Genomic DNA, 22,979 nt, shown 5'->3' on the forward strand with positions numbered 1-22,979 from the left:
AAAAAAAAATATTGCAGAATATATGTACAATGGCTTTCTTTTCCAAACATGGACAAATCCTTGGAAGCACTAGTTTAGCTCATGTTGTCAGCGAGCAAGTCTCTATCTTACTCAATTTAGCACACAATTGCATTAATCCAATGAATCTTTAAACCACAATCCTTCAGTTATCAGTGTAACACTCTCTGTTTTACACTTTACTATTATAGATCTCTTCTGAAAGAAAATTTTGGAATCTTTTATCAGGAGGACAGAATATACACAGCGACATCATCCATTTCGATGCTGTCTTTCTCCAGGTACTCCAGAATGACGTTGCCTCCGTAGTGGAGAGGAAACTCAGCGTTGGAGAGCAGTGAATGTAGGGAGACGTCCATCTTAAAGGCCTCCCCCATTTCAGGATGACACAAACGCAGTTTCTGTACAGATTATGCAATGATAATAGAACCACACAGTAGTGGTTAATATATTATAAGCATAAATATTAAGTAGCTGATTTCACTAGTAATTTAAAAGGGGTCACATCATACATATTTAAAATGTAGTTTCCCTGAGGTACACTTATTTCTGTTTTCCGGATAAGATGTTAAATGGAGGTTCTGACTCTGTTCTCTGTATGTGGTCATAAAAAAACCCAGGGCATTTCTCGTAAAGAATGGGGGGTGTAACTGTGTGTCCCTCGTGTCCTGGCCAAATTTGCCCACTGGCCCTTTATCTGTCATGGCTTTCTAATAATCCCCTATACATATGAATTGGCTCATCACTGTACTCTCCTCACCACCAAAACCTGGTGTGTGGTGGGAATTCTGGCACACTATGGCTGCCGTCGCATCATGGATGCTGCACACGTTGGTGGTGGTTGAGGAGATCCCAGATTAATTACAGTATATGATGTGCCAATTAATGAATCAAATTAAATTGCCTATATCAATAATTGCTGAGAAAGTCCCCAAAATAAAGATAATTTAATATATAATCATTTAAATAATTATAAATATAATATACTGTATAGTAATTCTGATTCAAATTAATTACTTTATTGTTCAACTGACCCAGCTGCCCAGTGCACTCTTTAAGGACCCTCTTGGCGCACACAAAGTTAAGCATCCTCCAGCCCAGTGTGGCAACGACTACTGGATCGCAAATCTGCGCCCTTCCCACTGCATGCTACCCTCATCACCAGTGGAAGACATCTCTATTGCCGGACTGAGCACCCGACTGTGTGGAACATAAATATAAACTTACCAAACCTCTTTCTAGAGACCTTGGCATTAGTTTATACCTGCAGCATATGTTTTTCTAACTTGCTTAGATAACAGTTATCTGGGGTCAGCTTGTTACAAATAATAGGTATATTATTTGTTTAATGATAAATAAGCATTATTTATCACCATTTTGCCAGAGCCATTATGTGGTTTCCCATAAGGAGCATTCCCATACAATTCTCTCTCATTGCTACATTCAGTTCAACAGCATTGCATTTATCCACTCTGCGTTCAAATCATTTATTTGTTTTATTGTTTAATTCAGTACTTTCCTTTTTGGTTATTAGTTTATTATTCTTTAGCAGTGCATATTCATTATTAGCATTATTAACCGTTGTGGTATTTACTCTTGCATATCTATTGTTAATACATTTCATTAATTTTATTACAACTGTGTCTTCATTGTGTTTATGATCAAAGACTCTACTAGTTGTCCAGACTCTCACAAATCCTTCAGATAAATCAGCTGACCAACTCCCTCTAGTTTACATTAATTCTAAATTATCAAACAGTTCTTTTGGTAGTGTTCTTAAATTGTTAAGATTGTATTCTGAATTGGTGCCCTGTATTGCAAAGGGGGAGGGGTCATCTGATACACTCATAACCACACCTTAAGTGACACGTGATCAAAAATCACTACGTCATCGGTGAATTGAGTAGAAATCACTACACATGGTGCCCTGTGTGAGGCCTACTAAGATTGAAATGAGTCTTCTGTTCATCAACACAAAAGAATTCACCTAAAAGATTGCAAGGTAATTACTTTAACAGGAAACTAAAATTATTAGTATTAAAATTATTGGTCAGTTACTGTTTGCTTAGCAGGTGGTTCCTCCCAAGCCTGATTCATAGTTTCTTCACTCAGCTCTGTGGTACTTTTTATGAATAGGATTTGTTGCAGTTGAATTGTTTGCAGTAAATAGAGTTGTTGTTTAAGCTTTGGACTATTTTACAGTGGTATAGTTCTGGTAAGGGTTTCCTCATTCAGGAAACTATAGTGTTAGCAGAGGTTTTGATTATTAATTATAACTAATTGCTACTACTAAGTATAGCAACGGGCTCATATACCTTGTAAGTCTATCAAAAATTTGAGAGTTCTGTGTGAACTTAGATAAGTGTCAGATAAGGGTATTTCCCTCTGACCACTCATAGCCAAGGGCTAAAATCCTTATCACTAATCAGTGTGTGATTTACATTGTCCCAGTGACTTCAAACTATCAACACTTTTGTGTTAAATACTAAGACTAGCTAGTTGCTAGGTGCAGTAAAGTATCTGTCAAAAATGGCAGAATTAACCCTACCTGAACAATTGGTTGTAGACCTGACCATTGCTGTGAACCCAGGTTACACAGAGATGATTAAGGGCTTAGATTATGGTGAAATCAGCCTCAAAACAACACAGCTAACTGCTGAAGCAGCAGGCCAGGCCTTAAAAGGCACCTCGCTAATCAAACTCCTCTCTAGCTTAGCACTAAATTGGGCTGCTCGGTTAACCCAAGCAATAGACAGAGTATCCCTTGCTAATGAACAGATGAGAGATGATCCAAGAGCTAAAGAGTGAGCTGGATGATCTGCGTCATGCAAATGACCATTTGAAGGTGGAAGCTAATAGGTTGTCTGCAGAGAAAGAAGACTTGCAGTGTATTACGGAGAGCCAAGAAGCAGAAATTAAAAGGTTAAAAGAAGAAAATATAGACCTAGAAACTGAGCTTGAACAGCTCAAGAATGAGTGCTTAGGTACAGTCACTTTACCCAGAAACCAGGATGTAGCCGCTCTGCAAACAGAGCTGGCTCAGGCTCAAAATGATTTGACAACACAGGCAGACAAATTAAGAGTAGTGAGTATGAGTGAGAAACAGGCCAAGGATGAGTTAAAGTCAGCCTTGTTTGAAATTTCTAGTTTGAAAATGGACTTAGAATATGGACAACAAACTTCTTGAACTAGAAGTGTCAGAACTTCCCCAAAGTGGACCAGCCTGTACTAGCCGCCCCTCTCGGCCAAAGTCCGGTGAGTTCCAACAGGACACACAGGGCCATAAATCCTCAAGCAATGAAGGATACTAGGCTGGCAGGCATACACACAGAGAAGAAAGGCACAGGAGGTTCAGAGATAAATCAAGGGACATTCACAAACAGGGCAGTCAGAAGAAAAAGGAGTTCACAGGGACTGAAGAAAGGGATCGTGATAACTTGAAGCAAATTCAGAAAATACTTGCTAAAGCCCTCAAAGACCTTAAGTCACAGGAGCACACATCCCAGAAAGAAAAGGACCCTCCTTCTAAGCAATGACTAGGCCGGGACCCCTCCCCTCCCCCACCTAAAGTGTACTTCATAGGGTGGGGGAAGAGCCAAGGAAAGGGGGAACCATGCAACAGAGTGTGAGGCCTAACCACTCAGATGTCAGCAGACCTGACCCTAATCTCTGTCGGTTCCTTGTGACTTGACACAGAGAGGCAGGGCCAGAAGGATTTACATTTCTGTGTCCACTGAAGGTGTATTAACATGTGACGCACTGCTAGACACTGGTTCAGAAATGTCTTTGGTGTCACCTGGGTTGTTTAAAAACCTCACCCAAGTAACCAACTCACTAGGTAAGTGGCTCAAGATAGAGAGTTGTCAAGTCAAGGTAACTAGCTACACACAGGATCAGGCCCCTATTAACCAATGGGTGTGGGTGGAGTTAACATTTGGTGAGATGAAGATAGTTCACCCTCTCTATGTTGTTGGTTTTGACACAGAACAACTTCTTATTGGTCGGGATTTGTTGAATAGGCTCACACCATTAACTGACTATCACAGCTGTCAATTGTGGGCACAGGTCAGAATCCCATGGCCCATCAAAGAGATTAGTTCAAGTCAGAAGCTATGCAAGGCAGTGGAGGTAGAGAGGACATCTCTAGTCAGCTGACAATGAAGGATTCCCACCTTAATGAAGAGGCACCCACTGTGAGGGAAATGCAAATCATCAGCCCCAGTCAGCAGACACAGCTCATGAGAACAAGATCCCCCTAAAGCTGTTAGAGAAGAAAAAAGCATTTTTGTGTGCCCTGGAACTTCTTAACACCCAGGTATATAATCCGCAGGTGGTGAGGGGCATTCATGTTAATGAAGTACTGGTCGATGATGCTGTGGTTGCACTCTGGTCAGAGAAGTCAGCAATAAGTCAGGAACTGTATCAACTGTTACAAGAGAAACCTTGCATATTTCCCATGGTAGAGAAGAAACAGAAATGTTGGCTTGCTAGTTGCCCCAAACAACAGTTAAGAGTGTTGGAGTTTGCTCTGTCTCCCTTAAGCTTGGCCATAAACAGTTCAAGCACTACATGCTTGTAGTACCTGACCTGACACATTCAGTATACATTGGTTCTGATGTGTTAGTGAGACTAGGGGTGCAGTTAAACACAGTCAAAAATGTGTAGTGGTCTAGAGCAGATATTGGCCCTAATGTATTAGCATGTGATCCTAACAACATGCGTTCTGGTCAGACAGTTCCCCAAGCATGTCAGGTTATGAATAAGTTTGACACAGTGGTCCCTGCTCAAACTGCAGAGGATCCGGTCAGACTAGTCATAAAAAGGGGTCAAGAAATGAACCAGATAGTACTAGCCTTCTTCCAGCACTCTGCTCAGTTTTGCAGTTTGGGACTCACAATCTGTGGTAACCCACAGCCTGAATTGTACAACTGCTCAATTTAGCTACTTGTACAAAATCTCACCAGAGGAAATATTCGCATTCCTCCACACACTCCTCTAGGATACCTGATTGATAGCTCCTTTCATGATTTTGAATGAACTATTCCTGTCATAGGAGAGCTTCCTGACTTGCCTATTGAGAGAGACAACTGTGAGCAAGTGTATCTCACCTACCCTACCAAGATGATTTCCATCATAACACACCCAGGGGCGTTTGAGGGAGCTATGTGTTTAGCAGACTTTGAAAGTGACGGTGAGATAGTGGTACATACTATGATGGCCCAAGAGTCGCATGCACCAGTGAACTGTGAGAAAGATGCAGGAAAGTGCGCTGAACCATACCCTGGCTTCGAGTCAGTAGTTCAACAACAGCTAGACCAAGCAGACACTCTTGACACAGAGGTTCAGCGTCAGGAATTAAAGCAGGTGTTTTATGAGCACAAGGAAATCTTTTCTAAAGTTTCCTATGATTGTGGAGACACAGATGCCCATACAGTCCGTATTCCCACAGATCCAAATGCCCCACCTACCTTTGTGCAGCAATGCAGAATTCCACTCACTGCTTTTGACTCCATTCAGGAAATTATAGAGTCCCAGTTAGAGAAAAAGATCACACGTGAGTGCAGTTCCACCTACAATTCTCCAGTTTGGCCTATCTTAAAGTTAAGCCGAAAGTGGCGTTTAACTGTAGATTACCGGCAGCTCAACAAACAGGTTCCCCCTATCATGTTGGCCTATGATACATCTTGACCAAGAGCTAGCAGAGATTACTACAGCTAAATATTTCTCTACAGCTGATGTGGCAAATTGTTTTTTGGACAATGAAGGTAGACCCATCAGATCAATATAAGCTAGCATTTTCTTTTGGAGGTAGACAGATCACTTGGAACAGGTGCCCATTTGGCTATTCAAACTCCCCTGCTGAGTTTAATATATTTCTATACAAGGCAATGGGTGATGCAGCCACACGTGGTAACCTGATCTATGTTGATGATATACTTATGCGTCGTCAGACCTGGTCAGATCATCTAGCAGAGATACGACATGTTCTCACCAAGCTCACTGAGGCAGGTGCTAAACTGTCATTAGCCAAAGGACAGTGGTGCCGAACAAAAGTGGAGTATGTTGGACTGACTGTTGGCCCTAATGGTATTCAACCTCAGTCTAATAGAATAGAAGCAGTAAAGAATATTAAACCCCCTACAAATGTCTCTGAACTGCGTAGCTTCCTATGAATATGCAGTTACTCCCTTCAGTTCATAGAATTTTATGCAGACATCACCAAACCACTGCATGAACTACTACAGAAAGGTAGAGAATTTAGCTGGGGGAAAGACAGGCACAGGCCATGAAAGAACTGAGGAACAGGTTGTGCACTGCCCCATGCCTAGCCTGCCCTGACAAAGACAAAGAGTTTTTCCTTCAGGCTGATTTTTCCGAGCACTGCAGCACTCTCCCAAAAGCACGACCAAGACAAGCGGGTTGTTGCCTATGCTAGTAGGGCACTCAGTAGTGTAGAGATTAAGTTCTCAGACTGTGAGAAAGCCTTGCTTGCTACAGCGTGGGCAATTTAAAATGTTTGTAGCTATACTGGGTGTCAGAAAGTCATTGTTGAGACATTTCATCAACTGTCCAGTTCCTAAATAGCCAAACACTCAGGGAAGGTAGAGTCTCAAACAGTCGCACTGCCACATTGATGATGGCCTTGCAAGGTTATGAGGTGGAGGTGAGATTCGCACAGAACAATAAGATGGCACTAAGTTAAGGATTAGCTATGTGCCAGCATTGCATTGATGGAGAATACGCACAAGCCAGCACAGTAATCACCACACCCTTGCTGACATCAAGCCATCATTACTATGATGAAAACGTCTGCGCAGGTCTTCCTAAGGCCTACATTGATGGGTGCTCTTATCACCATGAACAACACATACAGGCTGGAGTAGGATTAGTCTGGGAGGCTGATGCCCCCTGTGGTGCACAGCAGTTCAATTTAGGCTCCAAGTCTAGTCAGTATGCAGAAATCGCTGCTGCACTCATAACTTTGCAACAGGCAGCACAGTACAGTATCAGAGACTTGGTAATCTGTCTGATTCAAACAATGCCAGACACATTTTTGTCTCTCACCTCCCTCATTGGAAACAAAATGGTATGAAAAATGCCAGAGGAAAGGAAGTTAAGCATAAGGAATTGTTTCTTGCTTGTGACAAACTTGTCAGTCAGAATGGCATGACCGTGTACTGGAAGAAGGTAGAAGGACATTCACAAGCCCCTGGTCCAGACAAAATGGGCAATGATGAAGCTGACAGGCTAGCCAAAGCAGGCGCCATAGCAGGCACCTCCTGGCAGTTCCAGGAGGAGTGGCTTCCAACATCAGAGCCTACTCTTGTAAGTGTTAATGCTGTCACACATAGGCAAGCAAAGGAAGCAGGGACAACCCTTGATGACAACAACCCTGTGATCAGCGCTGTTTACCTATTAATTTCTAACCCAGTAGAGCATCCAATAACTGAGCAAAATCTGGCAGAGTCAAGTGACCTGAAAACTATGTACCTTATCAGACACCATTTAAAGTTAGAGAAGGGTTTGCTAGTATACTCTCCTGATAAGAATACACCACCTTGATGGGTGGTCTGTACAGCCCACAGAGGGTTATGCTCCTGCATGCCCATGATGAACCTTGTGGAGGCCACAGGGGGGTGAAGAATATCTTGAGTCTGGTATTGCAGGGAACCATGCAAACACTGCAGGTACATTTAGCTTATAGCCTGGGAAGTGCTATACCAATCCATGTTAACCCAGAGGCTAAAGAAAATTCCTGTTAAACCTCCCGACAATTGACACTAAAAATATATACAGGTTGAAATCAATGTTAAACGTAGGGTTTTGGTCTCAAGATATACACATACAAATTGAGACACCCTCACTCATAGCTTATCAAGATGAAAATCCTGACATGTATCTGACACCTAACCTACATATGTGTACAGTCGTCAAAGATATTCACTGGTTATGCCCCAGTAAACCTTTCGTAAGAGACCCAATTGAAGGCCTATGTGGCATTAAAAGTTAATCACAGAAGACAATGCTGTTGCTACACACAGGGATGATGTGACTACCACCCAAACTGAGAGAGCAGGAAATAAGTGGTTAGTTAATACACCTGTTAGTGAAGCCATTATGACATATAACTGCCATGATACAGCTACTCCAATACACCTCCCTAATGAAACTATGTTAATTCAAAATCAAGTAGGAGCAATTCTCCACATCAAACATTTAGTTCTATACCATCTTGATGCTGATGTGCATGATGTGGAGTTTGAAATAGTGGATGCCTTTAAAGGACACACTCTGGAAGTAGATAAGTCACTCAGGAATCAAATTCTGTTTGAGGGACCTAAATTAGCAAAGATCAGTCTCTAGTTAGGTAGCCTCTGAGCTACACCTGTGGAGCCAAAACCTAAAAAGTTGCCATTCACTTGGGGGTGGGATATCAGTGACAGCCTATTACTTATTTTCACACTATGTGGGTGGGCTACAATGGGCCCCCTGGGGTCGATACTGTACCAGCAAATCCACAAACTGCAGGCTAGCCTGTCAGAGCAGAAAAGGGTGAGACTTAGTGAAGCTCTTGAGCTCAAATCTAATATGTGTAGACCACTCCCTGAGCTTTCTCCTGCTGTAACAAGAAACGCTGACTAGACGGAAGTAGCAGGAGACTGCTTTATTCTCTAGACACCACTCACTGAATAGTCTCTCTTTTTGACTATCCATAGTTTCCCTTTCTTTACATGTAGGTTCATGTGTAACCTTTTTAGTAGTACTGATAAAGGATGTCATTAGTATACTCACTAAATTTAGTATATGAACTATTGAATTATAGTTACTCAAACTGCCAATGGTCGAAGGATGAGGTGAGGTTTGTGTTTTGTTCCTGCTGTTCCCCTTTAAGTACATCGCCCAGATCAACGACTTCAGGTCCTCGATCAGTCCGAGCAGGGGGAGATGTGGTGAACATCAGTAAAGATGGCATTCCAGGGACCATTATGGCAGGGCCCCTCTCTAACTGCTGGTGTGGAAGAAGATGTACCTCACTGTGATTGGATCCTTGGTGAATGAACATAAACAAATGTTTAGCAACATCAGATAAAATGCTAAGATAACTGCCAGACACCTCTTACAGTGCAGAAAGGGGGACCTTCTGCACCCACCAAACTCATCCCTAAGGTTTAAGCAAGAACTGCCATAAATTCCCTCAGGACCTCCCGGATGCAGCAGCAGTGGACGGCCACGGAGATCTATTTATACCTAGGTTTGGAGGCCTTAAATTAATATAAACTGCAACACATCCACTCCATCTTCATGCAAAGCACAGTTTATGTTATGGTTTTTGACTGTTAACACAACAGTTCATGGGACAGACCTGTTTAAAGATAAATGAATGCATGACACCAGTGGGCAATCACACTCCAGGATCGGAAAGGCGCCAGATTACAATCTCCTCCTCATCAGAAAGGGATAAATATGTCCCCCGGATAGACACACCCTTGTCCTGCATTTCCAATCCTACGGCACTCAGCCTGCGGCTTCGTGCCTGCGGCCGAATCACAGCAGTGCTGATGTAGGGCCATATCGCACTCTTGCTCGTGCGATATTGCTTAAATAAGCATTATTTATCACCATTTTGCCAGAGCCATTAGGTGGTTTCCCATAAGGAGCATTCCAATACAATTCTCTCATTGCTACGTTCAGTTCAACAGCACTGCATTTATCCACTCTGTGTTCAAATCATTTATTTGTTTTATTGTTTAATTCAGTACTTTCCTTTTTGGTTATTAGTTTATTATTCTTTAGCAGTGCATATTCATTATTAGCATTATTAATCGTTATAATTAATTTATTGGGCCCTATTTTAAGAGCGCTATGCCTAAAGAAAAGTGCTATGTAATACATCCCAATTCAGTGGGCATGGCCATGAAGTTGTGTTTTCATGCAAGCATGTGCTAATTCGAGACGCAAGTGGGTTGGCAAAATCGGTTATTATTATTACTAATCATATTGATCTACTGATACACAAATCATGTCTAGTATTAAAAATGATCGATAGCTCTCTGATATCATCTGCTGGTGGAATCCCCAAACTGCAAATACAGGAAATTAGTTTAGATTTTGCACCGAGATTAGACATAGTTCTCTAGCGCAATTACCTATTTCTCAGGAATATAGCAACATGAGTTTTACATCACTTCATAACATACAATGTACCCACAGTTTGTGCACATACACCCACAGACAGCGCAAACACTCCCAACCATGCCCACTCGCGCTATGCGTTGGCACGAAAATTGCACTTAGAATTAGCGCTCTCACGAAAATAGTATAAGACCCAGCACACGGATGTTGCGTGTAGCGCAACGCTTAGTGCGGTCACAAAAACAGAGCTCATTATGTGTTTTATTTCAATATTATTGAACATAAGCCTATTATTGGTCTACTCTTGTTATAAATCAGTTTTTAACTGAGTTTGTCAGTCTCTCACAAGGCGCATTCCGTAAGCATTTTTTAAAATACTTGTCTATGTAATACATTCATCAAAATAACAAAAGTGGCATGTTAATGCTGAGAGTGAATTCACCAAATAACACATTTTGAACTAAGTTAATGTAGTGCTCTGTTGACTGACCTTAGCTGTGAGGACATTATTGTTATTCTTCAGACTGGCCTGAGATGCAGCAAAGTCCACTACTTTGCCGACAGTCTATTTGGAGCTGAAGAATATTGGCAAACTACAGTCTTTAGCTTCTTTTAGCAGAAACACCTGGAAATAAGTCTGCTGTCTGAAGAGGAGATTAAAAAGGGAATTTTTAAAAAGGGAACTATAAAGTGATATAGAGGTAACTTCAATGAAAATTGCACTATGGTATAGGTTTTGCTCTAGTACCTGTGCCAGGCCTTTGTCTCTGAATGCATGCATCTTAAGCTTCATCAGAGCAACTTTTGCAGCAGTTGCTGCAACTGCTATATTTTTCTATATTTTTCGCTCCTTTTCTGCCTTTACTTGCTTGGGCGTTCTTTTTTGACTCTGATGGAAAATATCCTGGAAATTATTATCTGACTTTCTGAGAATTTTTGTGGTATCACAAGGCCTCAAGACTGGCATTAATGTAAGTATCTTCTGCCCTCATGTGGACAAGAAGAGTAAGTACACAAAACAGATTATCACCCGACTTGTGATACCAGCAAAAGACAGTTGTAATCGAAATGGGTTAGTCAACATGAAACAGCAACCAGTTTCACTTCCATAATGTGGAATGGATCATGAGTATTCCATACCAGAATGGAGCCAGATAAAAATACAAGTTTGTTGTCAACTGTGGAGGACAACTACCCTGCAGAAACACCCCTGGCATACATTTTTGAGGAAGCTTTTGGGCTGGGACATGAGCATGAAGGTCAAGTTCTCCCTTTAGAGTATCTCAATGTATTTTAGAAAGGCAGAAATGTGAAGCTAATAATTTTATAAAAAACACATACATTAATTATTGTTAAAACTCATGTATTATTTGAGCTGTAAATTTGTTTAAATGGTCGTTTTTACAGTCATTTTATTGTTTTGGCCATTATGTTGTCATAGCAACAAAGGCTATAACTATAACTTTCAAAAAAGGTTAGTAAGTGATTTTATCACACTAAAATCATGTAAACTTGTATATTGTTTATGTCTTGTGGCTATACTTTTGAGACATGAGTATTTCAGCATTTATGGATTGGCCCCATTCACCTCCATTGTAAGTGTCTCACTGTAAACTAAATTGTAGCTTTTTTAAAAAGAAAAAGAGGGACAAGTCAAAAATTAATTTTTGTGGTAATCAAAGTTGTGCCACAAATGCTGCCGACTGAGCTTAGCATTTATTGAACGTTGTTTCAAAGGCAGAGCAATTTATGACATTTTAATGAAAGATTTTCTTAGGAATAACATCTACTGATACATTTTGCACAATAAGACCAGAAACGTATATTACGAAAGTAAATAAGGTCAACTTTGATTTCATGTGAAGGAAATAAAAATGAAGCCCTATAAACTGACCATCTATTTTCTACACCAGTTCTTGTGTTGCTGCCATGCGAGGCTTCGGTGTCTCCAGCTTTTCACACTTATGGTCATCTTGATGACGATGCCTGAGAACAGAGGAAAACAGTCAGGTTTTTATAGGGGCAGTGTGTATTAGATCAGGATACTAGGTCAGGATTATGTAAACATAACATGTATATGAGCAGACAGGAGCAAATTAGTGAAATTATTTGACTAACGTCTATATTTCTCTTTCTAAAATAGGACTATTACTGTCACATAAGATTTAGATTTGATTCCCTGCGACAAATACAAAATGAACAAGACAACAAAAAAGAGCTATGTGGGGAAACTGAGGGTTTTATCTCTTGATTTCCCACCAGGTTCACTCCTATTAGGGTGAGTTATTAGTGGTGTCAGTCAGTAAGAAATGTAGGGAATATGAATATAATGTTTGTAAGTGAGGCAGAAGTGTTTTTCACAGTGTGGGCAGATGACGGGCAGCAGTTCCCTCCCTTTACAGTCTTCAAAGCTGCATGGATATGATGTTGTACCCCCAGACCCAGAGATCTCTTTCTTCACTGGCACCTGAAGATACATAAAGTGAAACCACTGATTTGATGAGTCAAGAGAATCATCTATTTAATCATGAACAAAAGAACAAAGTACATACAGCTGTCCAAAAAAAAGTTTACCATTTTACATGTGATTGTTACACATTCAATCACAACCTAAAGCATTTACAGCATTTGTTAGTAAAATGTTTTATTATTCAATAAAACTGGTACAGGGATATAACTGTCTGCAATTGATTGTCCTCTCCACAGTGATCAAGCTTTTCAAGCACATCGGTGAAACACAGTACTGTACAAATTATTTTTTACTTGTAGCATCTTTAAGAAAACTAACAGACAGACTTGAACTGAGCAGACCCCTAAAATGATCACATCATAATGGCACAAGCACATCTCCTGCTGTTACTCACCTCTTGACAAGAGTGGGAGTCTCTTCTTCTGTGCTCCAAACTTAGTACAAGAGACCTAGTGTTACATGAATTGAGAAAATACTAATGAATGAAATAAGTTACATTTCTCATATCTGATTGCCTACCTTATTAAGTCTAATATCTGTGGTGCATTTTACAATAATTAATTATTATATTTCTGCACAAATAACTTGCACCTGTTTCCAGGTGCTTTGCTAGATCAGTAATTATGGTCTAACTATTTATATTGTATGTTCAAAGTAGAGGTAGACGATATATTGTTTTTACTGATTAATCGGTGCAGATAGTTGCTTTTTGGGACTATTCGTTATCGGCAAAAATCAACGCAGATAGTTTCCGATAACTTTTTTGCTTTTATTCCTCCATGTTCCTCTGTGGCCGGCTAGAGGAGTCTACAGTTAGAATGGCTTGATTCTACAGTAAAACAGTAAAACTACAGTGTGTGTGTGTGTGTGTGTGTGTGTGTGTGTGTGTGTGTGTGTGTATATATATATATATATATATATATATATATATATATATATATATATATATATATACACATACATACATACAGAAAAATATATAATAGGCTATAAAAAGTATATCTGAATATATAGGCTATAAAAAGCTTAATTTGGTAAATACATAAATATGGAGCATTGTAACAGAGCCAAGTCTCTGTCATTTTAAAATAAGAGTCCCAGGTGAATTTGGGGCTTGTTTATAGTTATAAGTCTGCGATATGCACCAATCCTATTTTTTTTTCTGGTTATTATTGGGATTTTGTTTGCACAATAAACTCCATCTGGGATTTTATTCATTTTGGACTCTTGCAGCCTCCAAGTCTGTGCCCGTCTATTGTAAGGAAATACCGATATATATTATTATTTATTTTTTTACATTCTATAAATACATTTTTAAAACTTTCCAGGATTAATTTTTCCACCACCTTTTTTCTTTCCCCCGCCACCTTAGTTATTGTTATCGGCAAAAAACAAAACAAAAAAAACAAAACACTATTGGTAAACCTACAGTACCTACTGTAAGTGTACTTTATCATTTTTAATCCTTTAAACTAGCAGAATATTTTACCAAAATAGTCCAGAACAGCTGCTACACACGAACGGTAGAAAATCTGTATGGAAATAGAATAAAATGGACAAATTAACTTGTTTACCATCATGTGATATTCCTGACTTATATATGAAAATATAGCAGATGGCTGCAGCTGCTGACTCACATCACTTAGTTTTGCTGCCTTGAAATAACGAGCACGTATATTTTGTATTAGTTTTAATCTACTAAGAATGTCCAAAATGATTTGGATTACATAATTAATACGGATCATACTGTTTGCAAGATTCAATGCCACAATGTTTTCCAATATCAAGTTAAGCCATGTTTAAATGACGTAATGAACACTTTTCAAAATGAAAGTACCTTCAAAAAGGAAATTGCACGTTTGTTTCATTTCTGTGTGAGACACTGTAATAACTTTCATAACAATAAGGTTAACAAACATTATTAGGTGTCCAAGCAGAGCAGATTTCTTCTAATTTTCATCCTTATTCCTGTTTAATGGACACGTCAAAAGTGACATGGACAAATTGAGTCACCACGTTTACGTGTACAATAATATTCCAGTATAATTCCATGATTATGATTATGAAAATGAATAACTTAAATAATCAATCAGGCCAATTGGGTCAATAAGTTGAATATAGGACTACTGTTTGTGGGCAGAAACCTAGAAATAGCACCTGCCTGCTTTTAGAGGACCCTGACAACTGCACATTATTCATGCATGAGGAATGAATATGTTCAAGCCAAATCTACACCCTTGGTCACACCTGTCACACCAAACAACCTGTTTTGCACACGGATCTCAAACACAGAACCAGGAAACTATTTTAACACTTTCTCTTTCAGGGAAACTGAAACTTAAGTGCTGTTGAGGTTAGGTGTTTTTGTCTCTCTGTCCATGTGTGTACTTGATGAAAAATGGCAGAAGCCAGTATTTTATGGGCTCAGGACCAGTTCAGCTGCCCAATCTGTCTGGATCTACTGAAGGATCCAGTGACCATTTCCTGCGGACACAATTTCTGTATGGACTGTATTAAAGGCTGCTGGGATCAGGATGATCAGAATGGAGTCTACAGCTGCCCTCAGTGCAGACAGACCTTCAGTCCAAGACCTGCTTTAGGCAAGAATGTGATGTTTGCTGAAATGCTGGAGAAACTGAAGAAGACTGGACTTCAGACTGCTGTTCCTGCTCAGTGTTACGCTGGACCTGGAGATGTGGAGTGTGACATCTGTACTGGGAGAAAACACAAAGCTGTCAAGTCCTGTCTAGTGTGTCTGAACTCTTACTGCCAAAATCACCTTGAGCAACACGAGAGTTTATTTAAAGGTAAGAGACACAATATGATTGATGCAACTGGACGACTACATGAGATGATCTGCAGAAAACATGATAAACAGCTGGAGATCTACTGCCGTTCTGACCAGCAATGCATTTGTTATCTGTGTACAATGGATGTACACAAAAATCATGATACTGTGACTGCTGTGGAGGAGAGGAATGAAAAACAGGTAAGAACTGTCAGAAGACAGTACATGGTATATTGATGGATGATAAATGTTGACTGTACAGTAAATAAGAAATATAAATATATTATGTTAAATATGTTCCTAATATCATTATAAAGTGGTTGCAAATAATAATAAGAAAAATATTGTCTAAGTCGAGGTACAATGGGAAGCTTTACTATAAGGGCAAAAGGTAAGGTGGCCCAGGGGTGCACAACAGAATTGGCAAACAAAAGTTAAAAACTCAGTGAAAATAAGCCACAACACAATAAAATTAAGCTGCAGCACAACAAAATTAAGCTAATTTGTGGCTTTTAGTTTGGCTTAATTTTGTTTTGTGCTGTAGCTTATTTCAGCTTGGGCTTGCTTTGCTAATTTTGTTGTGTTGTGCAACTCTGGGCCACCATACTATAAAGCCTTAAAAATAGAGATAACAATATGACTAATAATTGTAACAACTCTTATGTAAAATGACAAGAAAGTTATAAAGCCAAAGAGTGCAACAGTGCCTGCCCACTTTTTTTACCTGCCTGGGTTCCGGAAATATTTTTGCCATTCATTTTTTCCATAGGGATTTCATAAAATCCTTTATAAAAGAGCTCTAAGCTATGAAGCTAAGCAACCAGCTCCAAGGTGAATCACAACACTACAAATTTTGATATTCAACAGTACAAGATTGTGCACTTACTGCTTTCACAAGGGAACGAATTTCAATCTGGATAAAAAAAAACATGAAAACAAATAAAACTATTGGCTTTATGTTGTTAATTATAAGTATAGAAACAATATATTTCAATTTTTTTTTTTTTTTTTTTTTACAAGTAGTTTGAGGGTGAAAGGAGACTGACTTGATAAGTGGGCTTAGCAGACTTTGTTGGCTGCAATTCTCTGATTGTTGAATCTTTCTCTGCTGGATCATGGATAGTGTAGTTGTTTACCGTACATTTTATGACGTTTACTATGATTTTTTTTTTTTTAAAGAAGTTGAAATACTGTGGAGTGATGGCTTCAACAGAAGCAAATACAATCTATTAACAACCTCGGAGCTGATGGTAGGTCTGTCTTTAAATGTTTATAAGTTATTGTTAAAAAAATGTTTTGCCTTTGGTAAAAATGAATGACATTTTTACTTCTGGAACCCACCTGTTGAGCTCTGTTAGCCATGATAGGCCATGTGTTACAGGTACATAGGTGAGGAGTGTTTTTAGTTCAATAAATACTTTTATTAATTATAATTATTGGAATAAATATAGTTCATTAACCTAACTGTAAGCTGTGTGCGGTTGCTAAGTGTGTGTTTATAAACATTTTTGCAACCTAGCTCATCCAATCAGAATTTCGAGTCAGAAATCTTTGTAATCTTTCAACTTACAACAGTATGATTTTCCAACAGAGCCTTTTGGAGGAGACTCAAAGAAAATATCAACAGAAAATCCAGGAGAGAGAGAAGAAGCTTCAGGAGCTGAAACAGGCTGTGAACTCTCATAAGGTGAGTTTTGAGCAGAGGAGAAGAATCACTGCTGGCTGCTAAATAAGTGTCTGGCTGAAGTAATTTCTCACTGAAGCCTACTATTGGTAACAGTGTGTACCATACCAGTAAGAGCTGACTGTAATGTGTGTGTAACAGCGCTCTGCACAGACAGCAGTGGAGAACAGTGAGAAGATATTCACTGAGCTGATCCTCTCTATTGAGAGAAGCCGCTCTGAGGTGATACAGCTGATCAGAGATCAGGAAAAGACTGCAGTGAGTGAAGCTGAAGGATTCTTGAAGCAACTGGAGCAGGAGATTGATGATCTGAGGAGGAGACATGCTGAGCTGGAGCAGCTTTCACACACATATGATCACATCCATTTCCTGCAGGTAACAGAGTTCTGAAAAGCAGGACAGTAAACAATAACAAGTTCTAGTTAATAGACAGAGTTTTTAATTGTACTGTAATTATAACCTTGTGGGTATGATTTAGGGGACTAAAGAACACAGGTGAGGTGACACTGACTATAGTGTTTTTTAGAAGTTGACTGGAGTTAATTAATTAACTAACTATAGATAATTAATCACATATATTACATTTCTGTGATTTTTAAAATGTATTTCTTTTCTCTCTGTAGAGTTTCAAGTCTTTCTCTGTTCCTCCTGGATCTACATATATATCCATCATCACTATCAGTTCTCTCTTTTCTTTTGATGATGTGGGAAAATCTGTTTCCAGACTGAAAGAAAAACTGGTGGATTTCTGCAAAGAAGAGATCAAAAAAATATCTGACGAAGGTAAAGTAATAGATGTTCACTTACTTTAAGCTATTACGCTCGTGTCATTACATATCACCCACCAGAACATATTACAATTAATATGGAAGGGATTCACATTAGTTATACATGGGAACACTAATTATGTCTGTTTATTTCCATAGTAACATACAGAAAAATCATTGCTCCCAAAGAACCTAAAACCAGGAAGGAGTTCCTACACTGTAAGTTATCTTAGCGCACGCGCGCGCGCGCACACACACACACACACACTAACCTCTTGTGCTGCCTTGATTGAAAACGATCCCTAATTGTCAATGTTATTATTAGACTCTAGCCTGCTTCTAGCCTGACATAATCAATATGGCTCTGATATCATGGTTATATGTGTCAATTGCAACTATAAACTCTATAGATAAAGAGTGTGTTTTATAACAGAGTGCATCTGGTTCCAGAAGAAAAAAAATCCCATACATTTTTTCCATTGACTAATTGATTTTCAATGATAACTTATTAACCTTTAAAGACAGAGCTACTGTGAGTGCCGAGGTTGTTCATCGATGATACAGTATATGCTTCAGTTGAAGCCATCCATCTGCGTTATTTGAACTTCATACAAAGACGTAATACAATGAAATACTTAAATATTTTTGTCCTTATCAGAATACTTTACGTTAAACATAAAATACTGCATATTGTTTCTATACTTATAATTTAACATCCTAAAATCAGTAGTTTGAAATATTCCCATTGTTTTTCATTTAATAACAAAATTGCAATTCTTCATGGGATTGTAGTTCGTGCCCTCATGAAAGATGTTAATTACACTTTGTACCTTTGTCTTTTTGTCCAATTTTCAAATATATTTTTGCCTCAAAACCTATAGAAATTACGTGACGTAAATACAAATTAGAGCAAATTGTTGCTGTTTCTTTAAGATCATCAAGATCTCTGTCATACTTTAAGGCCGTTAATTGTAGCATTCCAAGCATTAGCTTTTTCCAATCTAAGAAAGTAGGCTGAATTTTGTTCCCCCTCCTCTAGACATTTTCTTCTAGATCTGACATAGGCTCCTTCAGCTTTTGATCTAGGCTACCACTTGGTGCTTTAGAGCTGTGACATCTATATCTAATATGAGACAGGGAAAAAACAAGTCAGTTTTGTGCTATTAGGAGCCTGCCAAATGAAAACTGTAAAAAGATGTAGGACAATGTAAAAAAAAATCATTGTTCATCAGAATGCATGGTTGTTTGTCAATGGCTTTCAATGGGGAAACTGACTGACCAGAGCTCAGATGTTTAAGCTATCCATATAAATCATTTTGGGACTAAAGGTCCATGCACTCTTCAAACAAAATATAAGAACTAACGGATGTGGCGTCATTTAGAACAAAAAGTGGTCTAAAAGGGGTTTTCGAGTTTGTTTTGGGGTTTCGTAACAGCTTGCTGTAGCAAACTTTCAGGAAAACTTTGTACTGTCTGCTAAAGACCTTATTATTGTCATTGGTCCATGTTATCGGTAGGTGTGTCCTGGAGCTCCACCTACTTTGAGGTCGACAACTAATTCCCATTCAGTCCGTTAAGATCAGTCAACATGAGCGAACTGGTGCAAAAATAACCTACATCTGTATGATCATTCGTGTTTTTATTTAGTTGGTCTACAAAAGAAATCAAATCTACTCAAATACACTTAAGTGTCCATTCTCTCATGTGCCATCTGCAGCGAAAGCCATTCACACATTTGTCCAAAGTAAGAGACTGTATGTCTATCATAATTCTTTTGTCTGTATTCTGACCATTAACACTCTTTCATACAATCTTTGCAGAAGAATCAGTGTCATCATAAATTACAATACAATAACAGAGTGTAATCAGTAGACTTGCCACGGTATCATCATTTTCACACCGGTGCGGTGTTCACATTCAAACCGACTAACCGCTGGTTGGATGCTTGGTGGTACTATGGGGTAATTTTCGTTGAGCAAAAGCCTACACAATAATGCAAGGCAGCTTGATTTCAAACTTTGAACATTATTTTTTATTGATTTTAACTAAAAATTCAAATGAAACTGGAAAAAATTTTAAATTGTGTTGTTCAACTTTCAGAAAGATGGCTTTTCAACAGTTGTGAAGGGCAACATCTCTTTGGCAACAAACCTACTTCATCCGTGCATTCTCTACCGGTCACAATACATTTCAAAATTTGTTCACAATATTTTTATTAACAAATTATATATATTTGAGGGATCTGTGAAGATTCTTGCTTTAGTGATTTTGCATAGAAAATGTAATCCATTTATTTAAAAAATGAAAAACTTAAACCAAAGACATTTCTAAATTCAAATTGCACTTTAAACTAAACAAAAAAGCAATTAAAATAATGAAGTGGTAAAAAAAACAAAAATATGTATAACCACTTTTCATTTACCGTCAAGCAAATATCCGTCTATGACAACAGGTGGAAAATTACTAAAACAAATTAAGATCTAAAAACATTTCTAAATGTAAACATAACAATTATAATGATGATAATAATCACTGAAATATAAATCATGGTTCGAGGTGAGCGTGTTTTTGTATTATTTTATAATTTAATCACAGATGTATTGGTTATATGTAAAGTGACCCTGCAGAGTTGCGCTCACAACGAACTGCTCTGTGGAAATAAAGCGAACTGAACTCCTGAGCTGAGATGGTCTGAAGTCATTTGCAGCATTCTCATAGACGATACTATTCTTGCAACAAAAAAAAACAAAAAAACAGAAGACTGAAACAAAGAAAGATTGAGATCCCTTTACATACGCGTGTTCCACGAGACTGCAGGCCTCTGAATTAACAGCGCGTCAGACATGCGTTCTTAAAAATATTATAGTGTTTCTAACAGCATTTCTTGTGCCATTTCGAATCCGAGACGTCACAGTTACCCACCATGCACATTATATTCACTACCTGCAATTAAACATCTTCTGTCAGTACGTGTACTTTGCTGCCTGTGTAATTTGATACACTGGTAAAGAACATCTGACTTTCAATGCGATATTTAGGTTAATTTATCATGGGTCGCAAATTTAAGGCTATTCTATTCTTTAGGCTATTGGTTTGATATTGGAAGTTCCATTCATAATGTTTCCACAGGTATAAAATTTCACACCGATGTTGTCCCTTGTACCGAGTAAAACCGGTAACACCATACACCGTGGCAACCCTAGTAATCAGTGCATATTATGGCTGCGTATAGTGTGTTAAAGCATTAGTGCCATGGATGCAAAAGGTAAATATTACAAATTACACATTATCTACTGCATATACAGTATAATACTTTATATAATCATCAAGTAGTTAAAACAGCTTATTTTATTGATCTTGTGTGAATTCTACTCATAACATGAGGTATAAAGTCATTGATAACACATTTTAATATCATATTAGTTGATGTTTTACATGTAGTCTTGTGCGTCCTCATATTTAAATGTACCGTACCTCTAAACGCCTCCACCAGCTGCGTGGCCGGTGTCTGAATGTTTGCAAACAGTATGTTGTTGCTCAGCTGTTTCTAACTTCCTTTTGCCTCTGAACGAAGAAGAACTTCTCCATTAGTGTGCTGGGGCCTTGAGAGTATACCATAGAAAAGAAATGTTGTGAAGCTCATATTTTTCTGCTTTTACATGAACTGGTTCTGAATTAATCACTGGAGAACCATTAGACTATAGATGGCTAAGATGTTAAATAAATAGAAACACAGAAAATATATAGACATGCTGTATAAGTGTTATGTTATACTGCTGCAATGGCTCTTGCCTCAGATTGAACAAATTCAAACCCAAGGAAATATGTTTGTGTGAAAAAATGGACAAACCATTTTAAAATATTTTGCATTTTATCTTTATCAGATTCCAGTCTGCTCTCTCTGGATCCAAACACAGTGAACAAAAACATCTGTCTGTCTGAGGAGAACAGAGTGGCTACTTACACTAATACAGTTCAGCAGTATCCCGATCACCCAGACAGATATAATTATTTCTACAAGGTGTTGTGTAGAGAGAGCGTGTGTGGACGCTGTTACTGGGAGGTTGAGTGGAGTGGTGGGGTGGGTATATCAGTGACATATAAGAGCATCAGGAGGAAGGGGAAGGGTGATGAGTGTAAGTTTGGATGTAATGATCAGTCCTGGAGATTGTTCTGCTCTAACTCCAGTTGCTCATTCTATCACAATAACAAATGCACTGCTCTCCCTGCAGTGTCCAGCTCCTGTAGAATAGGAGTGTATGTGGATCACAGTGCAGGAACTCTGTCCTTTTACAGCGTCTCTGACACAATTACCCTCATCTACAGTGTCCAGACCACATTCACTCAGCCGCTCTATCCAGGGTTTTGGTTAAATGAGGATTCAACACTGAAATTATGTAGATGTATCATAATGTAGATGATAAAAATAGTGTCATACCACAACTATGACAAATCTGTAACAGTGAGATAAACCTCAGAATATGATTAAACCCTTCACGCCAACAATAACATTTTTAAACAATGACATTATTATTATTTTTTTCTTCTGAGTATTGTAATGCTTACAGCACTGTAAAGAGTAGCAGTGTTTTTCCAAAGATGCAGAATTGTGTTTCACCTAATTATTGTTGAGTCTGTGAGTATGTGTCCATGCTCAAAGTACTGGCACCCTATTATTCAGAATTACTGTTGTACTTTTACTGCCTTAAAATTGAATGACCAAATGGTAAATTATAGAAACATTAAACGTGATGATTGATTCATTTGTTTTGATATAAGTTCCTATTTGAACATTTGAGCATTATTTTGTTAATGACTAGTGAAGGATAGGCCTTCTGACTTTTACTTCATATAAATTCATTTCTTTGGAAATAAATGTGTGACAACATCAAAAATGTCTCTTACGTTTTTTGTTGTTGTTGTTGTTGTTGTTTTTACATTTAAACACCCAAATGAAAATATCTATACAGTGAAAAGGTTGCATTATTAATAACTTTTTATGATTACACTTGATATGATTTTGCTCCACAGTGTAAAACTTACATTAAGGTTTCGTATGAATTGTGTCAGTTAAACAGAATTCAGTGGGTGGCGTCATGAGGATTACACCTGTGTGAG

At 38.5% G+C, this 22,979-nt stretch overlaps 1 protein-coding gene and 1 pseudogene across 1 annotated transcript; one reads left to right on the forward strand and one right to left on the reverse strand.

Moving 5' to 3' along the window:
- Positions 1–242: 242 nt before the first annotated feature.
- Positions 243–14,419, reverse strand: LOC127434750 (AN1-type zinc finger protein 1-like; annotated as a pseudogene).
- A 546-nt stretch (positions 14,420–14,965) lies between these two features.
- LOC127434732 (E3 ubiquitin-protein ligase TRIM16-like) lies at positions 14,966–22,742 on the forward strand. Its single transcript, XM_051687676.1, has 6 exons — positions 14,966–15,611; positions 17,002–17,097; positions 17,236–17,469; positions 17,718–17,877; positions 18,021–18,080; positions 21,746–22,742. Exons 1-6 carry the CDS (start codon positions 15,021–15,023, stop codon positions 22,276–22,278), a joined length of 1,674 nt encoding a protein of 557 aa, XP_051543636.1. The 5' UTR covers positions 14,966–15,020; the 3' UTR covers positions 22,279–22,742.
- The last annotated feature ends 237 nt before the right edge of the window (positions 22,743–22,979 follow it).

The sequence above is a fragment of the Myxocyprinus asiaticus genome, chromosome 44, assembly GCF_019703515.2.
Source record: "Myxocyprinus asiaticus isolate MX2 ecotype Aquarium Trade chromosome 44, UBuf_Myxa_2, whole genome shotgun sequence".
NCBI lineage: Eukaryota > Metazoa > Chordata > Actinopteri > Cypriniformes > Catostomidae > Myxocyprinus > Myxocyprinus asiaticus.